This window comes from Bos grunniens, chromosome 10 (genome assembly GCF_055505025.1).
Source record: "Bos grunniens cultivar Pamir isolate PY7600 chromosome 10, Bosgru_T2T1.0, whole genome shotgun sequence".
Classification (NCBI taxonomy): domain Eukaryota; kingdom Metazoa; phylum Chordata; class Mammalia; order Artiodactyla; family Bovidae; genus Bos; species Bos grunniens.
Genome location: NC_141174.1, coordinates 64,957,330 through 64,983,885, shown reverse-complemented (window position 1 = coordinate 64,983,885; position 26,556 = coordinate 64,957,330). Strand labels below are relative to the sequence as shown.

The 26,556-nt window shown below is 38.8% G+C and overlaps 2 protein-coding genes across 11 annotated transcripts in view; both read left to right on the top strand.

The window, feature by feature from the left end:
* The window catches only part of TMEM62 (transmembrane protein 62), a 34,688-nt gene extending 19,691 nt beyond the window's left edge, over nt 1–14,997 (top strand). For 6 of the 9 annotated variants that reach the window (XR_015134863.1, XM_086321649.1, XM_086321652.1 and 3 more), the window contains 5 exons: nt 2,951–3,064; nt 5,248–5,332; nt 9,545–9,649; nt 11,092–11,210; nt 14,145–14,997. Coding sequence is in view for 7 of the 9 variants with exons in the window: in XM_086321649.1 (XP_086177775.1) it covers nt 2,951–3,064; nt 5,248–5,332; nt 9,545–9,649; nt 11,092–11,210; nt 14,145–14,471 (750 nt within the window). In the remaining 2 variants the exon portion in view is untranslated. The remainder of the gene's footprint in view (nt 1–2,950; nt 3,065–5,247; nt 5,333–9,544; nt 9,650–11,091; nt 11,211–14,144) is intronic. The other 3 variants (XR_015134864.1, XM_086321651.1, XM_086321648.1) reach the window with 1 other exon arrangement.
* A 97-nt stretch (nt 14,998–15,094) lies between these two features.
* CCNDBP1 (cyclin D1 binding protein 1) lies at nt 15,095–25,440 on the top strand. 2 transcript variants are annotated; one of them, XM_086321656.1, is made up of 11 exons: nt 15,095–15,308; nt 15,482–15,541; nt 15,860–15,939; nt 17,672–17,753; nt 18,737–18,833; nt 19,012–19,079; nt 19,660–19,736; nt 20,093–20,370; nt 21,633–21,693; nt 23,850–23,896; nt 24,153–25,440. In XM_086321656.1, exons 1-11 carry the CDS (start codon nt 15,200–15,202, stop codon nt 24,265–24,267), a joined length of 1,074 nt encoding a protein of 357 aa, XP_086177782.1. In that variant the 5' UTR covers nt 15,095–15,199; the 3' UTR covers nt 24,268–25,440. The 2 variants fall into 2 exon arrangements, with proteins under 2 accessions (XP_086177782.1, XP_086177781.1); XM_086321655.1 differs by having other exon boundaries at nt 19,009–19,079.
* The last annotated feature ends 1,116 nt before the right edge of the window (nt 25,441–26,556 follow it).

Genomic DNA, 26,556 nt, shown 5'->3' with positions numbered 1-26,556 from the left:
AGGTGGAACTCCCATATCTTTGAATTGCTTGTTTTATAAGGAAGAAACCATAGTTCACATTCCTCAAAACATTTCTGCCTGCTTAGTTGAATCCTTAGTAAAAATGTGAAATAACATATATTTTGATATGTTTCATATTTCTAACATTTTTGAGATGTAATTTATATTTAAAACCCATATACTTAAGAGTACAGTTTGGTGAGTTTTTACTTTCTTACACATCCTTGAAACCATTACTACAATCAATACCATCTGTCTCTCTCAAAAGTCTTCTTATGCCCTTTTGCAACTGCTTTCCTTCCACCCCCATTTCAGGTAACCACTGATCTGTTTTCTGTCTATATGAATATAATTCTAGGAAATTAGTCTACTGAATACTAAAATAGGGAACCTAGTCCCCTTATTCATCAATGAGAAAATTCTGTCCTTTTAAATACAGTTTACATATAGATGAGTCTGAGAGAAAACTTCATGGGAGAAGACACTGATTTATTTTATCTATGTATGTATTTATTGAATATCTGTACATTTCCAGGCAACCTAGTACCAACTAGACTTTTCAGTCAGTTCTCAGTGTGGTTCCTGAAGTAGTAGCATCAACATCACCTGGAAACTCATTAGAGGTCCAATCCCAAACCTATGAATCAGAAATTCTGGAGATGAAAGCTAACCCTATGCTTTGACAATCCCTCCAGGTGATTCTGATGTGCACTAAAGTTTGAGAACCAGAATGTAAGATTATTGTGCCTGCTTTGCCAATTTAAAGAGTAAACTCTAGAAATCTCTATCTCTCAAAGAGAATCTCTGCATTAAAATAAGAACTTAAAAAAACCCCAAGAATACGTAATTCAGAGTAAGAACATTTGAGAAATAAAAGTTTGATAAACACCAGTGCAAATTCTTTTTGCTATTTTAAAGCTTTTCATGATAGGGAATTTTTAAAATAAATGAAAGAGATAATACTATAATGAATTCCCAACTTTAACGAATCGCCCAACTTTAAAGATTATCAACTCATGAACAGTCTTGTTTCATCTATACCCTATCCACTTCTCCCTGTACCACAATGTTATTTCATCTGTGTAAATATTCATATGACAGTATGTATCACTAAAAGATAACTATTTAAAAAAAGTAATGATAATACCACATCACACCTGAAAAATTAACACTTATACCTTAGTTTCAAACTATTCAGCTAATGTTCCAGTCTTCCCATTTTGTCATTTATATTGCATTTGGTTCGTTCAAATCAGAATTCAGACAAGGCTCAAATATTGCATTTAGCTGATTTGTCTTTTCAGTTTCTTAATCTATAGGTTCCCTTTCCATCCTCCTTTTTTCCCCCTTGCAATTTGTTTGCTTTGGAAACTGGACCTTTTATCCTGTAGTGTTTCTGTATTCTGGATTTTTGCTGTTTGTATCCATGTGGTATCATGTAGTATGATTTTCCACTCCCTCTAGTTTCTATAACTGGTAGTTAGATTTTAAGGTTTGATCATATTTGAGTCTCTGTTTTTTGGCAGGAATACTTCCTTTGGTGTTTTATGCTTTTATCAGAAGCCTATAATATCTGGTTGTCTCTCTTTTAAGAATATTAAAATTGATCACTGTATGTAGATATTGTTGACCCTACATAGTCGTGTGCTGGTAAATGTTTAACCACTAACTTGGGGCATGTTTGAAGGGAAGAAGTTGATGTATACCAATTTCCATAGTATAAATATTCCTCCAGTAGCTGGTTTTAAGCTACCGATACATTAGCTGGTCTGCAAAGTTCCTGCTGCTGCTGCTAAGTTGCTTCAGTCGTGTCCGACTCTGTGCGACCCCATAGACGGCAGCCCACCAGGCTCTCCCATCCCTGGGATTCTCCAGGCAGGAACACTGGAGTGCAAAGTTCCTGAACATGTAGCAATTGGCCCTTGTCAGACAAGCCAGTGCCAGCACAATGCTGGCTTATCCTCCATTCACTGTGGGAATTCTAGTACCTATTGATAGTCTGAGACTAGATACATTATTTCATTGGAGTTATAAAATGGTGATATTCAAATTGCCACTCTTAATTATATGAGTATTAATTAGAAGAGTCCCATAGAGAAGAAATTTGGCTCACTTATTTGATACCCAGATACAGAGTTCATACAGGAAAGGCAGGATAAAGTCTTCATTCATCCTCCACCTTCCCTTTTCTAAATCTGTTTTCAGAATAATGAATTCTCTACCATCTGCCAAACATAACCAAATGAGTCTTTCAGTATTATTATGAATTCATAGTTAAAAAAAACGTGGTTGGTATGTTTCACTCCATTGCATTTATTCTTTCTGATGCTCAATTGTCCCATCTTTGGCTAGTGGGAGCCTAAGTTGGCCACTAAGTCCTCTGATACAATCCTAATAGTCCTTGTTAAGTTTTCTTTCTTTCTGGTACAAAGATGTTCCAAGCCCTTGTGCATTTCTTACTCAAGAATTGGAATCAGCTATTTCTCTAAAGAGCATTGGTTTCTTGTAGTGGGGAATTTTATTTTGAGACCAAAATCTGGGCACTAGCCCAGCTAGCTCATTACCGTTTTTAGGTCTTTTCAATAAACAAAGGGAAATACAGATTTTTTTTTTTAAAGACTACTTTGTGATACACACTGATATTTCCAATTCAAATCTAGAATTACAAAGTTTAAAAGAAGTTTTAAAGTGCTCATATGTTCACCTGAAACTACCACAACATTGTTAATCAGCTATACCCCAGTACAAAAGAAAAAGTTTAAAGTTAAAAAAAAATAAAGTACGAAGATACTCTGAAAAAAAAATCAAGTTTTCATAGGAAGACTCAAAAATAAATGAAAAAAGGTGTCACTTATTCTGAGATAACTGACGAAAATTATTGGAAACTTAATCTTGGAACATTGTACGTATTTGTACATGAGGGTTGCTTCCCTACTGTGCTTATTACTAGGATTCTGCTGGAAGAAGTAAGAGTGTTCAACACATATTTTCAGCTCGAGAGGATATTCAGCTCAGATTTGATCCCCTGGCATCATTTATTCTCCTTACTGACCATTGTACTGTGGTGAGTAAATTCAACTTACTATTATATCTGTTTTTACTAGACTTGGTAGGTCTGATGTCATAAATAATATACTCATGTGATGAGAAAGCAGAACCTTATCAAATTAAAAGTTTAGTTATTTGTCTAGAAGAATACAATGACTTTAAATTGATTTGAATTAAAAGAAGAGGAGACACAGACATGTAGTACCTGTTCTGAACCTAGTTCTAAGTAATGACATAAAACAGGATTACTAAGGGAATTATAGGAACTGTGCTAAATTAGGATATTTCAAAAATAATATTTCTTCCCACATAAATAATACATGCTTAATATAGAAAAATTGGAAAATTTAGAAGTAATGTATAATGAACCCCACATCATTCCTTTATCACACTAACCATTATAACCATTGTATTTCTCATTATAATACTATTTGTTTATTTTTCTCTTATTTACATTTGGATATAAGTTTTTACTATAAAATGGTAATATACTTTTCATTCTCTTTCCATTTGATTTTTTCTACTGAGGAATTTGTTTTGATGGTTTTCTTACATCACATTTGTTTTATACATGATGCTTATTGGCTGCATTATATTGTCATAGACATACCTTAATTTATTTGACCATTTCCCTATTGTTGAGCATTTGTTTCCAATTTTTCCCTCTACTGCAAAAATATTGCTTGTTTCTGCATTTATTAGTTTTTTGGAAATTTCTGGAAATGAATTGTTGGATCAAAGAATGGACACATTATTCTACATGCTTCATTTATTTATTATATAATTTATATAATTACACAGATTTTAAAATTATTTATTATATTCATTGTTTTTGGTCTGTTCTCCCTCATGAAAAGATAAGTCCCATGAGTGCAAGAATGTCTTTTTGGTATGCCTAACACAAGTAGACCCTCAAATAAGTATTTCTTGAATGAATAAATATTTTTATTTTTTAGTTTTTAATATACACTGTCAAACTGTCTTTCAGAGAATCTTTGGCAATTTACAGTCTAGTTTCCTCAGATCTCCCTCTCCTGGGTATTAACATAAAATGCACTACAATGTTGAGAAGAAAATTTAAACCCCTTTCATTTCACCTTCCAAAGATAGCTTAATCTCCTCTTATATCCGCACAGACTTAATGTGCATTCCTTATTATTTTAATTTACGCTTATTACTTGTGTGATTGAATGTTAAAAAATATGCCTAATGGGCATTTGCATCTCATTTTTACAAATTATTTATTTTTCTTTTGGGGATTTTTAATAGTCACCTAGATCAGGCTTTGAAAACTTTGGTGTACTTATGAATCACTTGGAAATGTGAATAAGAGCCTGATTCTGATTAGTAGAGCTGAAATGGGGCCTGAGATTCTGTATTCCTAAGAGGCTCAAGGTGATTCCAGAGATGACCTGGGGCCCGTACTTGGAGAACAAGAACCTAGATTACATGTCTCTTTACTGTAAATTAATCTTCAAGTGAGTGATTTCCTGGTGGAGAAAGCATAAAGAAATGCAGTCTCTGTTTATTCAGCTTGTAGTGTATTGCATACTGGGTTTGTTTGTTTTTTTCACTTTTATACTTTTTAAAAAAACTTTATTTTATATTGGAATATAGTTGATTAACAGTGTTGTGATAGTTTCAGGTGTACAGCAAAGTGATTCAGTTATACATTTACATGTATCTATTCTTTTTCAAATTCTTTTTCCATTTAGGTTGTTACATAATATTGAGCAGAGTTCCCTGTGCTATACAGTAGGTCTTTGTTGGTTATCCACTTTAAATATAGCAGTATGTACATGTCCATCCCAAACTACCTAACTATCCCTTCCCTGCTTCTGCCCTCCCCCTGTAACCGTAAGTTTGTAACACTCTTATGAGATTTTAAATAAAACAGTACAAATTATGCTTAACCTAGTACACTGAAAGTGGACTGTTTTAATTTGATTTTATGTAACTGTATGAAATTATTTAGTTTCAATGTTGGTCCAGGTATCCAAATCTTAAAAGACAAATGCTGAGGCAACTTATAATTATCTTCTTTGCCGCATCAGATTTTCAATTCTCTTTGACTGTATATTTTTCTTATATAGTCATTTCTCCTAATGATGTCATTTCCGTTTGTGTTAATGGGGCTGTTTATAAAAACTGAAGATGTATCCATATGTCTGTTCCATGTTAATTTCTCTTTGTCTGCAGGCCCGGGTCATATTTGTGATGATTGTGCTGATCCAGCTCATCATTCTCATTATTTTTCGGTATCAAGCATATCCAGAGCATAAAGGTTAGTCACCATGGGTTCCTTTTACTTTTAGAAGACCTTACTTTCATGCATCCCATAATCTCCTGACTAAATGTCAGTGCAGACTGTCTTTGCCTGAACTCTGTGAGGTGCATCCTTCAAACTATCGTGCTCACTTCAAACCCCCTTTTCTGTACCATTTTCTCCAACCTTTCCAGGTCATAATGAACTTTTGTGTCTTTGAATCCCAAGAGTCCTTCCTAAGGATTAATTCTGTACTTAACCAGCCAATCACCTTGTTTACATCACAACTTCAAATGTGTATATTTTCTCCTCAATCAGACTCGAGTTCCTCAATATAGGAGCTCTTGTTCAGTACTTCTTTTCTGTTTTCTACAGCACCCAGCACTGAGTTTGTGTATTTCAGACAATAAATATTGACACTTGTTGAAGTAAGTGTTCCTTATTCCTTCCTGGCTTGGATGAAATCCCAGGAACTGATTGTGGGGAAGGGGAGGACTGTGGTAAAGATTAAACCATCAGATCAGATCAGATCAGATCAGATCAGTCGCTCAGTCGTGTCCGACTCTTTGCGACCCCATGAATCGCAGCACGCCAGGCCTCCCTGTCCATCACCAACTCCCAGAGTTCACTCAGACTCACGTCCATCGAGTCAGTGATGCCATCCAGCCATCTCATCCTCTGTCGTCCCCTTCTCCTCCTGCCCCCAATCCCTCCCAGCATCAGAGTCTTTTCCAATGAGTCAACTCTTCGCATGAGGTGGCCAAAGTACTGGAGTTTCAGCTTTAGCATCATTCCTTCCAAAGAAATCCCAGGGCTGATCTCTTTCAGAATGGACTGGTTGGATCTCCTTGCAGTCCAAGGGACTCTCAAGAGTCTTCTCCAACACCACAGTTCAAAAGCATCAATTCTTCAGCGCTCAGCTTTCTTCACAGTCCAACTCTCACATCCATACATGACCACAGGGAAAACCATAGCCTTGACTAGACAGACCTTTGTTGGCAAAGTAATGTCTCTGCTTTTGAATATGCTATCTAGGTTGGTCATAACTTTCCTTCCAGGGAGTAAGCGTCTTTTAATTTCATGGCTGCAATCACCATCTGCAGTGATTTTGGAGCCCAGGAAAATAAAGTCTGACACTGTTTCCACTGTTCCCCATCTGTTTCCCATGAAGTGATGGGAGCGGATGCCATGATCTTCGTTTTCTGAATGTTGAGCTTTAAGCCAACTTTTTCACTCTCCACTTTCACTAGTATACATATCCTACTGAATGTTTTCCTGCTTATATATATTTTTAAAAATTCTGTGAAAAAGTTCAAAAAGCATTAGTGCACAAAATGTAAATAAATAAATATTTGAGGGATGCCTCAGCCTCATGTGGGAGTACCAGTATTTTTGTATAGTTATTTAAAATTCACAACGTATTTTTACTTACATTATCTTAATCTTACAACAATCCTGTGAGGTAGGTATTATTGTTTCCCATTTAAAGACTAGAAAACTGAGGACTGCAGAGTTAATGTAGGTTATCTAGTGTCTTATAGCTAATAAGAGTCTGACTCCAGGTCAATTCTTTTCTGTAAACAACACTTCTCAATCTGACTACACCTTAGAATGTCCTGGGGAACTTTTAAAATCACAGTGTCTACACAGTACTTTCAGTGCTTACACAGAATGTCTGTGGGTAGGACCTAAGCATCAGTATTTTTTAAAGCTCCTCAGATGATTCTAGTGTGTGGTAGGGCTGAGAAGCACGGCTCTGTCCAAAGCAGTATTTCTCAGTCCTGCTGCCTAGAATCCCCTGGGTTGCTGCCTCAACTCCCCTCTTTCCCAGGTCAACTAAATCAGAATCTCTGGAGGGTGAGACTTGGGCATGAGTATTTTCTAAAAGTTCCCCCAGGTTATTCTAACGTACAGCCAAAGTAGAGAATCATTGCTTAAAATTTATAGCATAGCTGCCTCTAAGGCTAAAGAATGATATATTTAAAATAAATAAATAATGATAATGAATGGATACGTAGATCAATACTTTGAGAAGTACCAGACTAGAATGAGAGATGAATGAGTAGTAAGTATGCAACACACAAAGTGAGAAAGGTCACGCATTGTCAGGCTTTGTCTGTAATTATCTGTTGGGTTGAACAGTGTTATGAGTATAAAATGAACACGCTGGTCTTCTAGGGAAGATCTGCCATTACTTATATCAGGCTGTCTTTCACTGGGGCCCTTTAAGTAGCTTCCCCTCAGGTGTTGCTCAGTGTGTACTGAGCTTCCCATCATAGTCTTCTGATAACTGATATATGATCAGCCACAGACAAGTGAAATGGCTGGCTGGGGTTGAGCATCTGTGAGGCTCTAGTCTGTGGCTGCAGAATAAAGACCTGGTGCTTTGGCTTTCTGGCACTGTATTTTAAGAGGTGTTAATTTAGAGATCTTTTAGAGATCCCTTTCAGTTGAAGTAAGAGGATAACTGAATTAAGAGCTGCGTCACATATGGGAAGAGAATATTTGGACAGATACTCATGTTAACTTTAGATATTTATACTTAAGATTAAATTTTGACATTTGCCTTTGATATATATATATATAGTTTTTTTAAAAATTTATTTGATTGATAATGTTGTATTTCAGGTATACAGCAAAGTGGTTCAGTTATACATATGCATGTATCCATTCTTTCTAGATTCTTTCCTCATGTAGGTTATCACAGAAGATTGAGTAGATTTCCTCGTGCTATACAGCTGTTGTTGTTCAGTCACTCACTCATGTCCAACTCTGTGACCCTATGGATTGTAGCATGCCAGGCTTCCCTCTCCATCACCAACTCCTGGAGCTTGCTCAAACTCAGGTCCATTGAGTCGGTGAGGCCATCCAACCATCTCATCCTCTGTTGTCCCCTTCTCCTCCTGCCTTCAATCTTTCCCAGTATCAGGGTCTTTTCCAGTGAGTCGGCTCTTCACATCAGGTGGCCAGTAGTGGGGCTTCATCTTCAGCATTAGTTCTTCTGATGAATATTCAGGACTGATTTTCTTCAGGATTGACTAGTTTGATCTGCTTGCTGTCCAAGGGACTCTCAAGAGTCTTCTCCAGGACCACAGTTTGAAGGCATCAATTCTTCGGGGCTCAGTGTTTTTATTGTCCAGCTCTCACATCCGTACATGACTACTGGAAAAACTATAGCTTTGATTACAGACGTTGGTTGGCAAAGTAATGTCTCTGTTTTTTAATATGCTGTCTGGGTTGGTCATAGCTTTTCTTCCAAGGAGCAAGCGTCTTTTAATTTCATGGCTGCGGTCACAATTCACAGTGATTTCGGAGTCCAAGAAAATAAAGTCTTGTCACTGTTTCCATTGTTTCCCCATCTATTTGCAATGAAGTGATGGGATCAGGGACCATGATCTTAGTTGTTTTAAGCTAACTTTTTCACTCTCCTCTTTAACCTTCATTAAGAGGCTCTTTAGTTCTTCTTTGCTTTCTGCCATAAATGTGGTGTCATCTGCATATCTGAGATTATTGATATTTCTCCCTGCAATCTTGATTCTAACTTGTGCTTCTTCCAGCTTGGCATTTTGCATGATGTACTTTGCACAGAAGTTAGATAAGCAGGGTGACAGTAGACAGCCTTGATGTACTGTTTTCCCAAATTTGAAACCAAAACTGCTATACAGTAAATCCTTATTGATTATTTGTCTTATACATAGTGTGTTGGAATAGGAAATGGCAACCCAGTCTGGTATTCTTGCCTTGAAAATTCCATGGGTGGAAGAGCCTGGTGGGCTACAGTCTGTGGGGTCGCCAAGAGTCAGACATGGCTGAGCATGCACGCATGCGCACATTTAGGTTACTTCCATGTCTTAGCTATTGTAAATAGTGCTGTAGTGCACCCAAACACTGGGTGACCTTTGACATACTTTGATATAACTTTTGGAAGTTTGTACGTTCAGATACTAAGTCTCATGGAAAACAAAGACTTGATCGTTTTTTGAGCATAGAATATTTGTGTGTGTGTGTGTCTTGCAACTACACTATTGCTTTAAACTTCCTACCTTCTGTAATTCTAAGTGAAATGGCTTACCAGAATTCCTGCCAACTGCTGATTTAAAGTAATGTCATCCATATTACAAATGATTTGCTGAAGATGTAGTAGATAGCCATTGGAAGTCTTCTAGAAAACATTTTAAAGAACCTGAACTTTGAATGTGTTTACCGGAGTTTTCAATTTATTCTGTTTAGGACCACCAGGATTTATAAATTTGACGTCATTTTCCCTTCATGTCTTGAGCAAACTAAATATCTCCTACTATTCTGTGTTGCTGCTGACCCTGTATACAGTGCTGGGTAAGTCATTAGGAAACCTGACATTGTGGAGAATTCTGCCAAAGAATGTATTGAGAATTTTAACATTAGCCATTTAGGTTCTGGGGAGCACAATGACTGGCACATGGCTTCTTCATTTCCTGGGGCATGATCTTGGGGAATACAGTCCTTTCCTAACTTAAAGGACATTTAATCAACATCAGGCTAACTTAAGGGTGCTGAGAGGACCATGACAATTAGTATTTGTGTAGAAACTTAATAGAAGATAGAAGTTCAGCTTAAATGTCATTTCCTCAGAGCAGCCTTTGATCACATTAAAGCTTTGTCCTCTATTTCACCACACTTTATTTCTTTCATAACTTTGTCAGAATTTATGAATGTTCCTTACTAAGAGTCATTTAGGAGTTAATATATCCTTAGTCTGTATTTTATACTTTCAGTCCATCTTTGGACTTTTATTTCCTTATTAGTTACTCCCACCAGAGAACAGAAAGTAGTTAAATAAAAATATGACTCTTTACAATTTTGTGTAACAAACTATGGCAGATTCCCCTTTGGAGGTTGGTTTCCTTGTTAGGAGATGGGTTGAGGCTGTTTCAGACACTTGTTTTCCACTAGGACCAAAGCAAGTGATTTGCTTCCTGACTGTAAAGGGAAACATTAGAAGAGAAGTTGTTCCATTTTTAAAGGTTGACACTTAAACTAAGATGTATCTAATGGAGTATATAATATATATATATCTGAGAAAATTACCTGTGACTTTTTAAAGTTGAACTCTACTCTTACCAGCAAATGATAGTATTATATTTTGAGAAGGGAAATCCGACTGTCCCTTAATCATTCTTGACAATATAGTAGTTCCAGAAGCCTGCACATTGAGAAGGAGCAGTAAATAATAATAGGGAGTAGAGAAAAGTCATTCTGGCATTGCAGATGAAAAAATAAAGAAGTGAGTTAAGCTATGAACATGTTAACCCTGAGTATGTAGTTGATGTACAAAGTAAGGATTGTGGGTCAGCAAGAAAAGGATAAAATACATTCATTAATAAGAAAGATAAGAAGTACATTTTAGAATGATTAAAGTGTTTGAAGTCTTATTGCTTAAAGGAGTAAATTTCAGTTATCTGGAAAATTAAGTGTCTATGGAGTACCTTTTTGCTTCTTAAAGGAAAGTTAAGAATCTTCTAAAATTTGTGAATGTACTCCAGTCTGTTTCTGGAATCTATTCCAGATATAGCACTTAGGCAATTTTATAATCTAGAGAAATAGGGAGCAAAAGAGCAAATAATTGGTTAGCTGGGATATTGTACAACAGAGATTAACAGAGAAGAAAAGCTTTGCAAGCAAATGCTTATAGATGACTAGTCTCATATTTCTTCATTAGTCCTAAAATGTATCTTGTGAATATGTGTAATCAGAATCATAGTTATGTAAATTCCTTTCCTGTCCATTGCCTCTTTCAGGCCCATGGTTTGTTGGTGAAATCACAAAAGGCAAATTGGGCTGCTGCTTTTCCTTTGGAATCTTTGTTGATGGACATTTCCTACAAGGCAGTTTAACGTTTATAGTTGGAATTCTCCAGGTAAGAATTCAGAAATACAATTTAAGACCATCTTGGTTTTGCTGGACTAATTGCATAACAATTACGAATTATATCCAAAAGCCCAAGTTAAATACCACAGATCATGTGTCCTAACCTACTGGCAGGGCAGTCTTTAGTATTTGGTATTTTATTTGTTTTTATAGTGCTTCCAAGCTCTTTCTTCCACCACTCTTGTAAGCATCTAAAATAAATTTTTGGCAGGAAGGTTTATAAGAGGTGAGAGAGGTTTTTGTTGTTTGTTTGTTTCACTGTGCTTTTTCATCTACAAACAGTGAAAGAAGAGACTTATGGTAGAATAAATGATAGACTTCAGGGTAAACCAAAATTGGTTATGATAATGAAGAAGGAAACTATTTCAGAGGGAGGAAAGGAAAAATAGACACACAAGAAAAGTGGATGAGTTACCCAGTGGAAGCTTTCTAGCTGTCTTAGCAGTTCATTTGTTTCTGAAAACACTGATATATTAGGTTTACATTTGGATTGAGATTTCTTTAGAACAAACACAAATAAAAAACCCAGACCTGTAGCAAATCTCTGTAAACAGGTTTGAAAACTGTTTACCTAACAATTTATTTATTTATTGTTCTTACCTAATGGGGCTAATGGATCAAAATCTGAGGTGATGATCTGAAGTTTTATAAGAGATCCAAAAACATTGTTCAAAATGAGTTCACAGCCTCATAAGAGGGCAGTAAAGCATGATCTGCAGGATTAGAAACAGACAAGTAGGGAAGATCTGCCTAGTGAACACTAACCACAAGCCAGAATATTCTGTTTAGCAGCATTTCATATGGGATGAGATCCAGGTCTAGTTCAGTTTTCTATTATATAGATGGAGGCTGTCTTTCAGGAGCATCCTTCAGTTCAGTTCAGTCCCTCAGTCATGTCTTTCTCTTTGCAACCCCATGGACTGCAGCACGCCAGGCTTCCCTGTCTATCGCCAATCCCTGGAGCTTGCTCAAACTCATGTCCATCAAGTCGGTGATGCCATCCAACCACCTCATCCTCTATCATCCCCTTCTCCTCCTGTCTTCAATGTTTCCCAGCATCAGGGTCTTTTCCAGTGAGTCAGTTTTCGCCATCAGGTGGCCAAAGTGTTGGAGCTTCAGCTTTCACATCAGTCCTTCCAATGAATATCCAGGACTGATTTTTTTAGGATTGACTGGTTTGACCTCCTTGCAGTCCAAGGGACTCTCAAGAGTCTTCTCCAACACCACAGTTCAAAAGCATCAATTCTTTGGTGCTCAGCTTTCTTTATGGTCCAACTCTAACATACATATACATGACTACTGGAAAAACTATAGCTTTGACAGGAGCATCCTTATTCCAACTAAGATCTGAGCTTTACCAAAAGGTGGGTTTACAGTCATATTTTAATAAATAGTATACCAAGAATGGATTTTATGTATCATCTAGGCCCATAGCTCATAAATCTATTATATCTCTGATCTAGACTTCTTCTCTGCACCTCAGGTGCCTGTGTATACAACTGGCATTTCGCATCTTCCTTAGATATCTCACAGGAATCTCAACTTAATATACCTCTAACAGGACCTTTCATTTGTATCCCCAAACCTGTTTCTCCCAAGTTCTTCGCAGTTTCAATAAATTATCTAGGATGCATCTTAAGTTCTTCCCCTTCCCTCACACTTTTTATCTAGTTCATCAGCAAGTAGCACTATACATGTCTTTTCTCTGTCACTGTTACCACCATTCTTACCTAATCATATTTATTAAAAAAAAATCATTTGGCTGTGTCAGGTCTTAACTGCAGCACGCAGGATCTTCATTGCATCCTGAGGGGTCTTTCCTTGCAGCACGTGGGCTCTCTAGTTGTGGTGCTTGGGCTCTGGAGCACATGCACTCAGTAGTTGCAGTGCACGGGCTTAGTTGCTCCATGGCACGTGGGATCTTAGTTCCCCAACCAGGGATCAAACCCACATCCCCTGCACTGCATGGTGGATTCTTGCAGTGACCCAGGGAAGTCCCCAATAATTATTTCTTGCCTGGGCTACTGCAGTAACCCCCTAACTGGCTTCCCGTTGTTGTTCTTGTCTCCCTATTGTCAGCTTAAAACTCTTAAAGCAGATCAGTGACATGATCTGGGTCCTGCTGACTGCCCCAAATTCCACCTACCTTATCATGTTCCAGGCCAACAGGAGGGTAACGGGAGATGGGCCCATCTCTGGGCTTTTCATTTGTTCTTCTGCCTGGAATGCTCTTCCACTGACTCATTTCTGTCCTTCAGACCTCAGAGAGCCCATCTCCCATTGCCCTGTAACCAGTTATTTTCTTCATTGAATTTATCACCATCTGTAATTATCTTCCCCCTCCTCTTTTTTGGGGGGTGGGTTTCCTCTTTTCTGTACTAGAATGTAAGCTGTCTGAATCATCTTTTCTGACTTGTTCATCAGTGTGTCCCTTGCCTAGAGCCTTGCACAGTGCCTGCCACATAATGAGTGCTCAATAATTATTTGGTGAATGAAAACTCATATTGTAGTTATGGTTGGATTATAATCTTAAATCTTCTAGTTTGTATTCTAGTATTCATTATATTACTTGAATTACAAATGCAAAGTAAAGAAAAAATACTGATATCCAAGTTCCCCCCTCTCTGCCAAAAAAAAAAAAAGAGTACTGTATATATGTGTGTGTGTGTTTGTACATAAACATATATATTCATTTCTAAACTTAAACATTTGAGAGCTTCAACAGAAATGAAATGACACTTGCCTTTAAGATGAACAAAAGGATGCAGGCAAATAAACAACTAACCACACAAGTGTGATTAAAGCATAAAGTATCAGTTAACGAGAGAAAGCAACATATTTTTAGTAGCCACCAATAATGTGTTAGTGAGACCTGACCCCAACAGGGCTTAGTAAGCTAATGGTTCTGTTCTGTTCTTTCCAGCTGGTGTTTTTTAACATCCCCTTGATGGCTTACGTGTGTTGGATTTTGCTGCAGCGGTGCTTTGGTCACAGCTTCAGGTCTCATCTCCGTCAAGGAAAATACTTGAAAATTATACCTGTTCACCTACTTATGTTACTGCTGTACATCTGGCATATTTATTCCTGCTACTTTCTTCATGTGACATATGGCACTCTAGCTTTATTATTCTCCCCTTTACGGACCTGGTTGACACTGGTGACACCTGTTCTCATTCGTTGTGTTTGGACACTGAACGCTGCTGAGCTTGGAACCTTCATAGTGCAGTTAAAAAGCCACTTGAGCTCCTGAAGTCTGTATTTCCTCATCCACCTCTGTAGCCCAGGCCTCTGCCTCAGCAGCAGGCGAAAGGCCAGTATTGGTGGGCAAACTTCAGGGAGCTGCTGTTCTTTGGACACCTGGGAGTTGGGGGGATTACCTACTACTGATTCTTGCAGAATGGACTGCAGAAAATTCTCTATATAATGCCTTGATTTCCTCCTTCCCCAAGAAGGTAAAGGGTTGATTTACTTTTGTGAAGAGAAAGCTTTTATCTAGGAGATCCACAGAGCATGGGCTGGTGGATATGGGAGTATCTGAGGCCCACTCAGTGTTTTTTAGATACCTCATGTAAAGTACCTAGCACAGTGTTTGGAACTTGGCAGCCTGTAAGGAGGCCACTTTAGGGACAGGGAACGTGCAATCTTGGACCTGACCCTGACTACCCTTGATTAGTTCCTAGTCCTTTTTTCAACAGGATTATGGGCTCTCTGCTTCCTCAGTCGGGGGTGTTTTCAACTAATCAAATACCAATAAATGAATGATGAATAGGAAACAACTCCGTCTGGGTCTTGCCTGTGTCGCTAGGAGCGGGAGTGAGGCGGAGCTTTTGAGAGCGGAAGGGGCGTGACTGGGTTTCCGGGGCGGGACAGGTTGTTGCCGGAAGCGAGACCTTGGCGTGGAAGAGGAGCTGCGACAGCAGTGCGGCTCCCGAAGCTGTTGTGGGTGTTTAGTACGCTGGCTCCTACCGCGGTACTGGGATGGAGAGCGTAGCTGTATCTGCAGCCCCAGACGCCACCCTGGATCCGCCTCTGGAACAGCTTCGGCACTTAGCCGGGGAGCTGCGGCAGCTGCTTCCTGGAGTGCGGGGTGAGTTGACTTAGTGGGGACGGGCGACCGCAGGGGCGGACTTGGGTGGGAAGGGGCCAGGCCTTGGCGGCCGCGGCGCCGGGTCCGGGCGGAGGAGGTGGGGCCGGGAGGTCTTTCTGCTTACCTGTGCTCTTTCGTTTGTCGCCGCCCGGCCCACACCGCGCACCCACTAGTCGGCGAAGCCCAGGAAACCACCAAGGAGTTTGATCGGGAGGCCTTTTGGAGAAGATTCAGTGAGTGCTTCTCCTATTGGTGACTGCTGTCTCTCATCTCTTCCCTACTCCTTTCCTTCCTGCTTCCCCCCCCACCCCCCGGACCCCCCCCCCCCCCCCAGCCTCTCTGCGGGGATACTCTTCCTTACCTATCCTTGGTACCTTCGAGGTTGAAATATAAAACACTGGTTTTTGGAGGTGTTTTTGAGACGTCTCAGTGGGCATGGGTGGAGAGGGAACTCATTATCTTCAAAGTCCGTGCAGCCGTTGCAGCCTTGTCCATTTGGCACTAACATATTGGCTCTTGCCACCTGCTCTGTCACCCCCCCCCCCCCCCAGATGAGGCAGCTGTGACAGTGTCAAGGGAAGCCACGACTCTGACCGTAGCCTTCTCTCGACTTCCACTGCCATCTCCACAGGTGGGCTTCACTTTTCTAGAATTCTTGTGCTGCTCAGTATTCCTTAGGAAACCTCTCATTTTCTTTCCACCTTTTACACTCAAATCTGGGGATTTAATTTCCTCATCTGTCGAGTAAGATGAAGGTTCTCACACCACAGGATTGTTCTGAAAATCAAATTGTCAGATGCAGTAGTTGTCATGGGGTAGATGGCTCTTCTAAATATTGGTTCATTCTGAGGTTCATCCTGGTTACTTCCTTTCTGACATTTTTAAAAGTACTTTCTATTTGCTAAGTGTTTTCACATACATGATCCCTTTCTGACAGATGAACAGACAGGCTCAGAGGCTCAGTTTAAGGTAGATAAGTAGTGGAGCTAGGACTTAAATTAGGTTCCATCTGATACCTTTTCTATTATACTACATAATACTCTTTTGTACTGAATTATTTTTATACTTAATTTTAATAATGTAGACAGTATAAGGTTCAAAAGGTATCAAAGTTAAATGTGCTAAAAAGTTTATATCTCCTGTCTCTGGTTCCTTTTGTATTATTCCATATATATCCTATGCATATTCACACTTATGTGCATATGGCTTCTTTTTACACAAGTAATAAGTGTTTCTGTTGAGAAATCAGCTGGTAACCTTATGGGAGTTTTCTTGTATGTTATTTGTCACTTTTCCCTTGTTGCTTTTAATATTTTATCTTTGTCTTTTATTTTGGTCAGTTTGATTACTCTGTACATGCTCAGGACAGTGGTTTTTTCATTCATAGATGAAAAATTAGAATATAGCTTTATATGAATTATATATATTTGAATCACAATTGCTTTCTTAGGATCTCAGCACATTAATTCTGCCAAAGAATGGTTTTTTTTTTTTTTTTTTTTAATTCCAGTCCTTACAACGTGGTATTTTTACAAAAATTATATGTTTGGATGTTGAAACAATGTCAAATTGGCATAAAAGTTTCTAAGTACTCTCAATCTTTGTACCTATCTATCTCAGACTGGTAACAGATCATTTATGGACTGGCACCAATCTGTAGATCACATTTTGTGTAGCACTGGCTTGAAATTTAGCAGAGCAGTGAGGACAAGGAAGATAAGGGAAAGCCAGTGACTACCTAGAAGGAAAATAGTCAACATTGAGCATTGTAGAGTACATGCTGATTTCATTTAGGTATACTGAGATTCTGTTAGAGACAGACAGAGGCAGAGAGATAGACAACTGGTTAATGGTCTAAGATAGAGCTGACAACTTTTCTGTAAAGGGACAAATAGTAAACATTTTAGGCTCTGCAGTCCAGCTACTCCACTCTGCCTCTGTAGTGCGAATACTATTATAGACAATATGTAAATGCATGAGTGTGGCTGTGTCCCAGAAACATTTTATTTGCAAAAACTGGCGGTGAGCCTGATTTCGCCCTTGAGCTCTAGTTTGCCAACTCCTGGTCTAAGATATGGTGAATATCTCAAAGCTGATCACAGATATCTTGGGATATAGAGTATCAGGGATGTTTTTCCTACAGTTTTTTCTTGTCTTACTGAGTTTCTGCTCAGTATCTGGTATCCAGCTAACTTCTCCCTGGTATGTGATGAGAACAGCACAGGGCCTGATGCATAATAGGACTTCAGAAAATGTTTGATGATGCTGTACAGATGTCTGCTCTTTTCCCCTGTAGATGGCTTGACCACATTGATCTAATCTATTTCTTTTTTTCTTTCTGAAATTGGCTTGTCATCTCATAGGAAACCCAGAGGTTCTGTGAACAAGTGCATGCTGCCATCAAGGCAATTATTGGGGTGTACTATTTGTTTCCCAAGGATCAGGGTAAGCCACTCCATACACATACGTGTTCAGTTTATGGGGTATATCTTTGCTAATGTGACAGCTTATGTCCTGAGAATTTTACCTTTTCCTCGATTTGATCATGTAATGTAACTTTCTCCCATTAAGTGCAGTCAAAGGTAGTTATATAAGTGACCTCCATAAGTAAGCCTTTGTGCTAAAGTTCAGATACTGTGTTCTCATGTCCCCTGCCTTACCGACTCTTAACATTTTTAATTCTCACTGGCTTATCCATCTCTAATGGATTATAATCACCACAGATACTGCTTGGTTATCAGTGCCATCCCCAGGCTCCTCCTCCTCATCACATGCTGTTTCTGAGCTCCCTTATAGGTTAAGTGGCCTCCAGCTCTGCCTGTATCTTCGTGTCTTGATTATTATCAGGTTACAATTATAAATGAATACCTGTCTCATGGAGCTTCAGGGTTACTCATGTGGTTTAAACTTGAAGTGTTTTATCCACAAATGTCAAGAAATCACTATTTTAAAAAATATTTATTATCTTATTTATTTGGCTGTGCCAGGTCTCAGTTGCGGCAGGCGTGCTCTTCAGTCTTTGTTATGGCATGCAGGGTCTTTAGTTGCAGCACGTGAACTCTAAGTCGTGGCATGTAGGATCTAGTTACCTGACCAGAGACTGAACCCTGGCCCCTGCATTGGCAGCGTAGAGTCTTAGCCACTGGACCACCAGGAAAGTCCCAAGAAACTACTTTTTAATGAATGAATACATGCCGTCATGGAACAGTTTTGTTCCAGATCTCTTTTGGAAAATACCACTAAGGAATGGTGGGAGGAGCAAGCAAATGACATGGGGATACACATAAGACCTGGGTTTTGTGTTGGCACTCTGGTTAAAGCATGTGGGTGCACATTACCTCAAATTCTGTAGGGCTTAGATTCTTGGGAAGACTTTCCAGACTTCTGGAAAGATGGACAGGCTGCTTAGTCTTTGGGTCTGGCTATAGGCATCACCCTGCGAAAGCTGGTACGGAGCGCCACTCTGGACATCGTGGATGACATGGCTCAGCTTGTGGAAGCACTTTACATCAATCCAGCTCAGAGGTAGGGATGCCACAGCTGGAGTTATTGGGTAATGGGGTTCTTTGCTTCTGGGAGGGGGGAAAAAGTCATTTTAACAGCAAAGTTACTGATAACTGAGATTAATGACCCAGCAGGAAGGACCTTTGAAGGAAACAGGAACCCAGGTTATTGATATATCCTTATTGATTTCTTTCAGCAGCCCTGAGAACCTGATTTCCTACAACAGTGTCTGGGATGCTTGCCAACATGTACCTCAGATCCCAAAAGGTGGGTGAGAGTGGAAAGTAGACGTTGACTCTGCTGGCCAAAGCTGACAGACCTCACATCTAGCTGCCAGTTTTGTAGTAGTATGTATTTTTACTTACGTAAAGAACTTAGTGAAATAGGTCTAGTTTATCACCAACATGAAAATAGGTATTAATTCTTTTTGCCAGTCTTTTTAGTTCACGTAATTTCTAAACTCAAACACCCTTTGGCTGTGGCTCTGTCTCTTGTTGAACAGATGTGGTTTTCTCTTCTGGTCCTGCCCCAGGGGCAGTATTCTGGGGACTCTGAAGCAGTTATGGGGTAGAGCCTGCTAGGCCAAGAGCAGTGGTCATCCAGGGGTACCATGCTGAGAAACATCATGTGACTATTGTATTTCTTCCTATGGTGAATGACAGAAAGCTTTTTAGCCCCCCTGTCTGGGCACCCAGAGGATGTATATGAGAAGAATTTTACATTCAACTGCTGCCCTTGTTCACTGTCCTTGGCACTCCCTTCAGATGAGATCACTGTTGCTTTTTGCAGACTCAAGAATTGTTGGGATTCTCCATTAACTGTAGTGCTTCTCATTCTTCACTCATAGATAACAAAGCTGCAGCCCTTTCAGTGCTGACAAAGAGTGTGGATCTTGTGAAGGATGCACATGAGGAGATGGAGCAGGTGAGAGGACCTCTTTCTTTGATGGTCATTGGAAGGCCACTCTGTGTCTAGTAGATGAGGATTGGTTTTAAAGAGAGAAGATGTGTCAAGCGTGGACCACGTGGGTCCCCCCTCACTCCCATCCTCCATCTCCCGTCTCCCCCCGCCCCATGTGGGGGTTTAATTTGTACCATTCCTCTCTGTTCCATTGCTGTACTAGGAGAGTTAGAACAGCACGTGTGAGGTGATTCAGCTCTGTAGCCATTTAGGGAAATAGCTGGCTGAAGTTTGGGGACAACTCAGACATGATGCTAAAAGTATTAATGTTTTTTTTTTTTTTTTTTCCTGGCATTCACATATATCCTGTTGTATCTTAGGCTGTGGAAGAATGTGACCCTTATTGTGGCCTCTTGAATGACATTGAGGAGGACAGCTCTGATAACCATGTTGATGAGGATATATTGGGATGTCCAAACAATCGGGACTCATATTGGTCAGAGGAAGACCAGGAGCTCATAATCCCATGCCTTGCCCTGGCGAGAGCATCTAAAGCCTGCCTGAAGAAAATCCGGCTGTCAGTGGCAGAGAACGGGAAGAAGGATCAGGTGGCCCAGCTGGATGACATTGTGGACATTTCTGATGAGATCAGCCCTAGGTAAGCGTGACCTCCACTCAAAACATGCCAGCAGCAGCATTCTGATCTCAACTTGTGCTGTCACCTGAAGGTTTTTCCCCATCTTTTTGTTTTGAAAGTTTTCATACCTGCCGGAAGGGTTAAAAAGTATTGTAGTGAGTACTTGTGCTTCCGTCTAGGTTCACCTGTTGTTCACTTTTTTTTTCTGTATTGGTTTATTTCTCTGTAATTAGATGTGCCTTTTTAAAAACTGAAATAGATGTGCTCTTTTTATCCCTGAACCATTCGTGAGTAAGTTGCAGACATCAGTGATGTTTTTCTCTGAATATTTCAGCATGTATTTCCTAAGAACAGTTTTACTCTTAGTATTACATTGAAGAAATTTACATTGAATATGTGTTTGTGTGTTGCAACCCTGTGGACAGTAGCCTGCCAGGTTCCTCTGTCCATGGAATTCTCCAGGCAAGAATACTGGAGTGGTTTGCCATTCCCTGATGATAAAGATTATACTGAATATAGTAATAGTATCTAATATTCAGATTTCCCAAATTGTGTCTAAAACGTCTTCTATAGCTTTTTTGTTTGTTTGTTTTTTTAATTCAGGATTCTGTCAAGGGGTCATACTGCATTTGGTTGTCTTCTCTTTGGTATCTTGCAACTAAAACAGTCCCTGTCCTTTTTTAGCTTTTTTTGTCATTGACATTAAAAAATTTTTTTTTATTTTCTTGACATTTTTAAAGAATCCAAGTCAGTTGCATTGTAAAATATCCAGCAATCTGGATTCATGTGGTTGTTTTCTCGTAATTATATTCAGGTTAAACGTTTTTGGCAAGAATATCACTAAGTTGAGCGTTTCATGCTTTTCATTCCATCATACGGGAGAGGCACATGGTATTAGTTTGTCCTGTTTTTGGTGGTACAGCACTAACTTGATTGCTTGATTAAAAGTGGTACCTACTTTAATGGCATTCAGGGATGAACCCTGGCAATAGCAGTTATTAAACTTATGGTTTCAGATCCAAACATTTACAAATGAATTAATAATGTCCCATCCTACTGGTCAAGGGAGTTCCCCCCACCCTCAACTTCTTAGTAAAACAGGGTATGTATGTGTTCCATAAATACCAGTTGAATTGGTTATTTCTTGGTTGCCCAGTTTAAGGAACTGATGCATTTCTGGGAATTATTTCCTCACTCGTTGCATCCTTAGTTGTGTCCTGGAGACCACCTAGTTGAGCTTTGTTCCTTCTTGGTTAATGGTTATTTTTTCTTTCTCCCTTTAGTGTGGATGATTTGGCTCTGAGCATTTACCCACCTGTGTGCCCTTTGACTGTGCGAATCAATGTAAGTACTGGCTTTGAGGGAATAGCTGCAGACCTGATTGGTAGAATTTCAGTAATCACTGGTATTTCCTTAAACTGTGGGGAATATGTTTATCTGTTACACTTGGATGTAAGTACGGTAGTAAAGTCACCATGTGTTGTGCTTGATAAATATTTATTGAATTTGAATTCTGACAGCAATGAGCTCTGATAGTACTGTCTCTTCCATAACCACTCAGGTAATTGTTAAGAAAAACCCAAAGACCTTAGAGGGGCTTCCTTGGTGGTGCTAGCGGTAAAGAATGCACCTGCCTGTGTGGGAGACTTGAGACATAGTCTGATCCCTGGGTCAGGAAGATCCTTTGGAGGTGGGCATGGCAACCCACACCAGTATTGTTGCTTGGAGAATCCCATGGATGGAGAAGCCTGGTGGGCCACAGTCTGTAGGGTCGCAAAGAGTCAGACACAGCTGAAGTGACTTAGCATGCACGCACCCAAAGACCTTAGAAAACCATGCCTTGAGAGAAAGTCTTAATTAGTACAGTGCTTTGGGATTCTTTCAACATGAAATTACAAGTTTCTAATTTCCAGTATAGGCCAAAATAGATGAATACTCTATTAGAGTATTCTCAGCAAAGAGTTGGACACAACTGAGTGACTGAACTGAACTGAACTGAATAGAGAATTCTATAATACAAAATATTAGAATATATTTAATATCTATTCTAATTCTATATCTATTCTCTATTCTAATATCGATATATTATGTGATCTAACCATGAGTGGTCATGAAGGGTTAAGCTGTTTATAAAAATCTGATTTTATTGTTTTCTTTGAAGTCCTAGGTCCTGTGCTAGAGTTCTGTTCTCTTGTTTTTTATAAACTTTAAGTTATTATGTCTCATTTTATTGGAAAGAGAAGTACAATTGCAGATAGCTTATATTTTACCATCAGATGTATCAATCCTAATAATATTTGGTATATTAGATTGTGGAAATTATTAATAGAGTCATCAAATGTATCTTCACAATGTGGAAACACCTTGGAGTAGAATTAGGATCTTTTTGGACATTAACTTTTTTTTCACATTCACTTTTAAAAAATTGACTTCTGAAGAAATAGACATCCTTAGTAATACGCCATGTCAGTTACCTAAAAGCAGTTTTAAGGAATGAATGGTATATTGGTAGGATACATACATCCTCATGTTATCTTGCTATTGGCATTCTTAAAATATTAAGTTTTTTAAAAAAACCCAGTTGTTTCTGCTGTATATATCCTAAACTATCAGCAGTTAGGACAAATTTAGGTTATATTTTTCCTTTTTTTGTTTTCTTTAAAAAAAATTTAAATATAAAAAAGCTTATAAAGATGCTATGGCAGCAGTATTAATAAGATTTTGCTAAATAGAAAAGAGTCCATGATCCTGCCACCTAATCAACATTTTTGTTTTTGATTGTTTCCTCCAAGGTTTTTTTTTTAATGACTTCGTATTACTTGAGTATTAAAATACTGTAATATTTTAACTTTGCTCCTTCCTTTTTTCTCACTTTCACTTTTTAAAAAATGACTTCTTGTCCCAGCTCTGCTGATAGTTCAGGATATGTATAGCAGAAACAACTGTTTTTTTTTTTTTTTTTTAAACTTACGAATTTTAAGAATACCAGTGACAAAATAACGTGAGGATGTATGAATGCAACCAATGTACCATGCATTCCTTAAAATTGTTTCTAGGGTAACTGACATGATGAATTGCTAAAGATGTTTATTAAGTCAGTTTTTAAAAAGCGAATGTGAAAAAAAAGTGGGGGAAGAGAGCTAAAGTATTAAATATTTTAATATTCAAGTAAAATATTTTAGCTCTTCTCCCCCCTCCCCTTTTTTCCTCCTTTCCGTTTTTTTACTCCTTTCCTTTTTTTCCCCCTAAATATTTGTTTTATTTGTTTGGCTGTGCTGAGTTTTAGCTGCACCCCGAAGTATCTTCCGTCTTTGTTGTGGCATGCAGGATCTTTTAGTTGTGGCCTGTGGGGTCTACTTCCTGACCAGGGATTGAACCCAGGCCCCCTGCACTGGGAGCTCAGAGTCCCAGCCGCTGGACCTCCAGGGAAGTCTCCTCTCCTTCCCTTTTTGTGGTAGGGCTCAGGGTGAGTAACTTCTCTTGTTTCTTTTTTTTTCTAGTCTGCAAAACTTGCATCTGTTTTAAAGAAGGCACTCGAAATAACAAAGTGAGTATGAAGACTTATCCCCAAATAGCTTTTTGAGAATAAGCCTGTACAGCCATTCTCAACTCCCAAACCCCCATTTCAAAGAGTAGAAAGTGATTGTAGTGTTTTTTTTCAGCTTTGCTTATGGAGCAGCTGAGTTGCTGCAGAGAAACTTGCCGTCTTTTACTGTAGTTTTCCCTGTGCTCCCTTTTGAGGATAGGTCTTTTCCTTGACAGTATAATAAATTTAACTTCTCTTTTTCCCATTGCATTTGCAGAGCAAGTCATGTGACCCCACAGCCAGAAGATAGTTGGATTCCTTTACTTATTAATGCTGTTGATCATTGCATGAACAGAATCAAAGAACTCACTCAGAATGAAGTTGAATCATGAATTTTCAGGCTCATTTGAACTGTCTTCTCTTTCTTACTGTCACAGCCGAGCTCTGATGTCTGCTTTTAGAATGGAGCTAGGATGCTTTCTGGATTGGAAGGGAGTTCCTATCTATACTTACTAAGAGACACAATTACCAAAGTTTGGTGATTAGGCCAAACTGGCAATTATTTATAAACCATATGAGTATGATATATTTTTCTGTGCTAGATACAAAAGACAATTACATGAGTTTTTGTTATTGAGTTGCCTCTCAGAGATCCCTGGGGAAGCTGCCTTATTCCCTATTCAATAAAATGTGTCATCGTCAAAGATATACTTTAGCATGTTACTGAATGTAATTATTCTTACCAGCAAGTTCTTTTGAATGTTATTCCAGTTTGTTCCATTACTGTATTGGTATTGAAGGGCTTCCCCAATGGCTCAGTGGTAAAGAATCTGCCTGCAATGCAGGAGACGAGGTTCACTCCCTGGGTTGGGAAGATCTACTGGAGAAGGAAATGGCAACCCACTCCAGTATTCTTGCCTGAAAAATTCCATGGACAGAGGAGCCTCACAACTGAGCACACAAAAGAGAGTTCTGTTGGTACTGAGCTTGTGAAAATTATTAAGTGTGTTAGTTGCTCAGTCACGTCTGACTCTGCGACCCCATAGACTGTAGTCTGCCAGGCTCCTCTGTCTTAGTGATTTTCTAGGCAAGAGTACTAGAGTGCTTTGCCATTTCCTTTTCCAGGGGATCTTCCCAACCCAGAGATCAAACCTGAGTCTCTTATATCTCCTGCATTGGCAGGCAGTTTCTTTACTGCTAGTGCCACCTGGGAAGCTGGAAAATTAATAAAGTGAAACCTTATTTAAAATGGAGTCGAGAGGCCAGAAGGAGGAGCTCTCACACAGTGTTACTCTAGGTAAATAACAGGAAGGATTGTCAATTATAGATAGGAATGGTGTACATTTTATCTCCTACAGGAAATTGACCCTAGCTACTAAGCTAATGAGAACCGCTCATCACCCTGAACTCTCGCTTTCCTCCATGAAATTTTGTTCAAAACAACTGCTCCCAACTTCCTCCCTTTCCCTCTGTTTGTGGGACTTAGCTGTGGCTTTTACTATAGCTGGCTTGACACTAATTGCAGTTGTTTGTTGTTCCCAAATAAACCCCTTTTGCTGGTAAAATAACTGGCTGTTTCATTTTTTAGGTCAACAAGCTCAGTTGTTAGGTTTGTTCACCGTATTGAACAGACTTATTTTCCTTATACATATTTATATTGTTTTCTGTTTTGTATTGCCTGTCCCCAAATGTAAGTACAAAATTTTTATAAATCAAAAAAACTTGAATGTATAAGATTATAGAGTTTATATAATATTAAGGGCCTCTTCAGTTAATCCTGCAAAACCATCACCAGTTAATTATATTTTTACATCAGTCTGGAAGATCACGTATTGGAAAGCAAGGTAAACCTGGAAAGTAACATCTTAGAAAGCAGGGTATACAGTGCTATACCTGACTAGGCCTTATGCGTGTTCTGTAGGTCTCCACACTTCTACTGGGCATCCTTTGTCTTGTATAGATGTACTTCATCACATCTGCCCATCTGACATCCCCATGGTCTCTTTAGGTGCAATCAGCAACAGTAGCTGTCCTTTTTTTTATTCCCACCACCCCTTCTTTTTTTTATGTTCACTAATTTGTTATATTTTTTAGATTCCACATGTAAGTGATATCATACAGTGTTTATCTTTCTGTCTGACTTATTTCACTTAGCATAGTAGCCTGCAAGTCCAGTATCCATTCTTTTGAGAGAACTGTGTACTTGAGGCTGAAATTCTTTGAGTCAAGAGTTTTAATTTACTTTCATAAAGTGCCATTCTGTACTTGTTAACAAGTATTACAAAGAAAAGGAACTAAAACCCGAGAGTATCAAAGCAACAAAATGGAAACAATGAAAAAAAATTAACTTTGTACAAAAGGAGTCCAATTTTTTTTGTAGGTCCTATTTTCTTTATACTTAATAATTGTATGTTTCTCTACTGGACCAAATTCATGTTGTTAACATCACACATCACACTTAATTGTTTAATCTTTCATAATACTCTAATAAGGACTTATCTATAGCTGAATATTGAAGATCATTCTCCACTCAGGTCTTATGCTGTGTATTTTATAACTTTCTTTAGTCATCTTTGGATCTTTAAGGATAATGGTCAGGGATGGCATTGATCAATATAATCTTAGGATTGTCTAAAAATCATATTTTTAGTTAATATTGTCCCATTTCATCAGAAGTATAG

Excerpts from the sequence above, each read along its gene's own strand:
- CCNDBP1 (XM_086321655.1), top strand. The coding sequence starts at position 15,200 with ATGGAGAGCGTAGCTGTATCTGCAGCCCCAGACGCCACCCTGGATCCG. Across the intron at positions 15,309-15,481 it reads GCTGCTTCCTGGAGTGCGGG|TCGGCGAAGCCCAGGAAACC; the intron begins GTGAGTTGACTT and ends CGCACCCACTAG. Across the intron at positions 23,897-24,152 it reads AAGGCACTCGAAATAACAAA|AGCAAGTCATGTGACCCCAC; the intron begins GTGAGTATGAAG and ends TTGCATTTGCAG.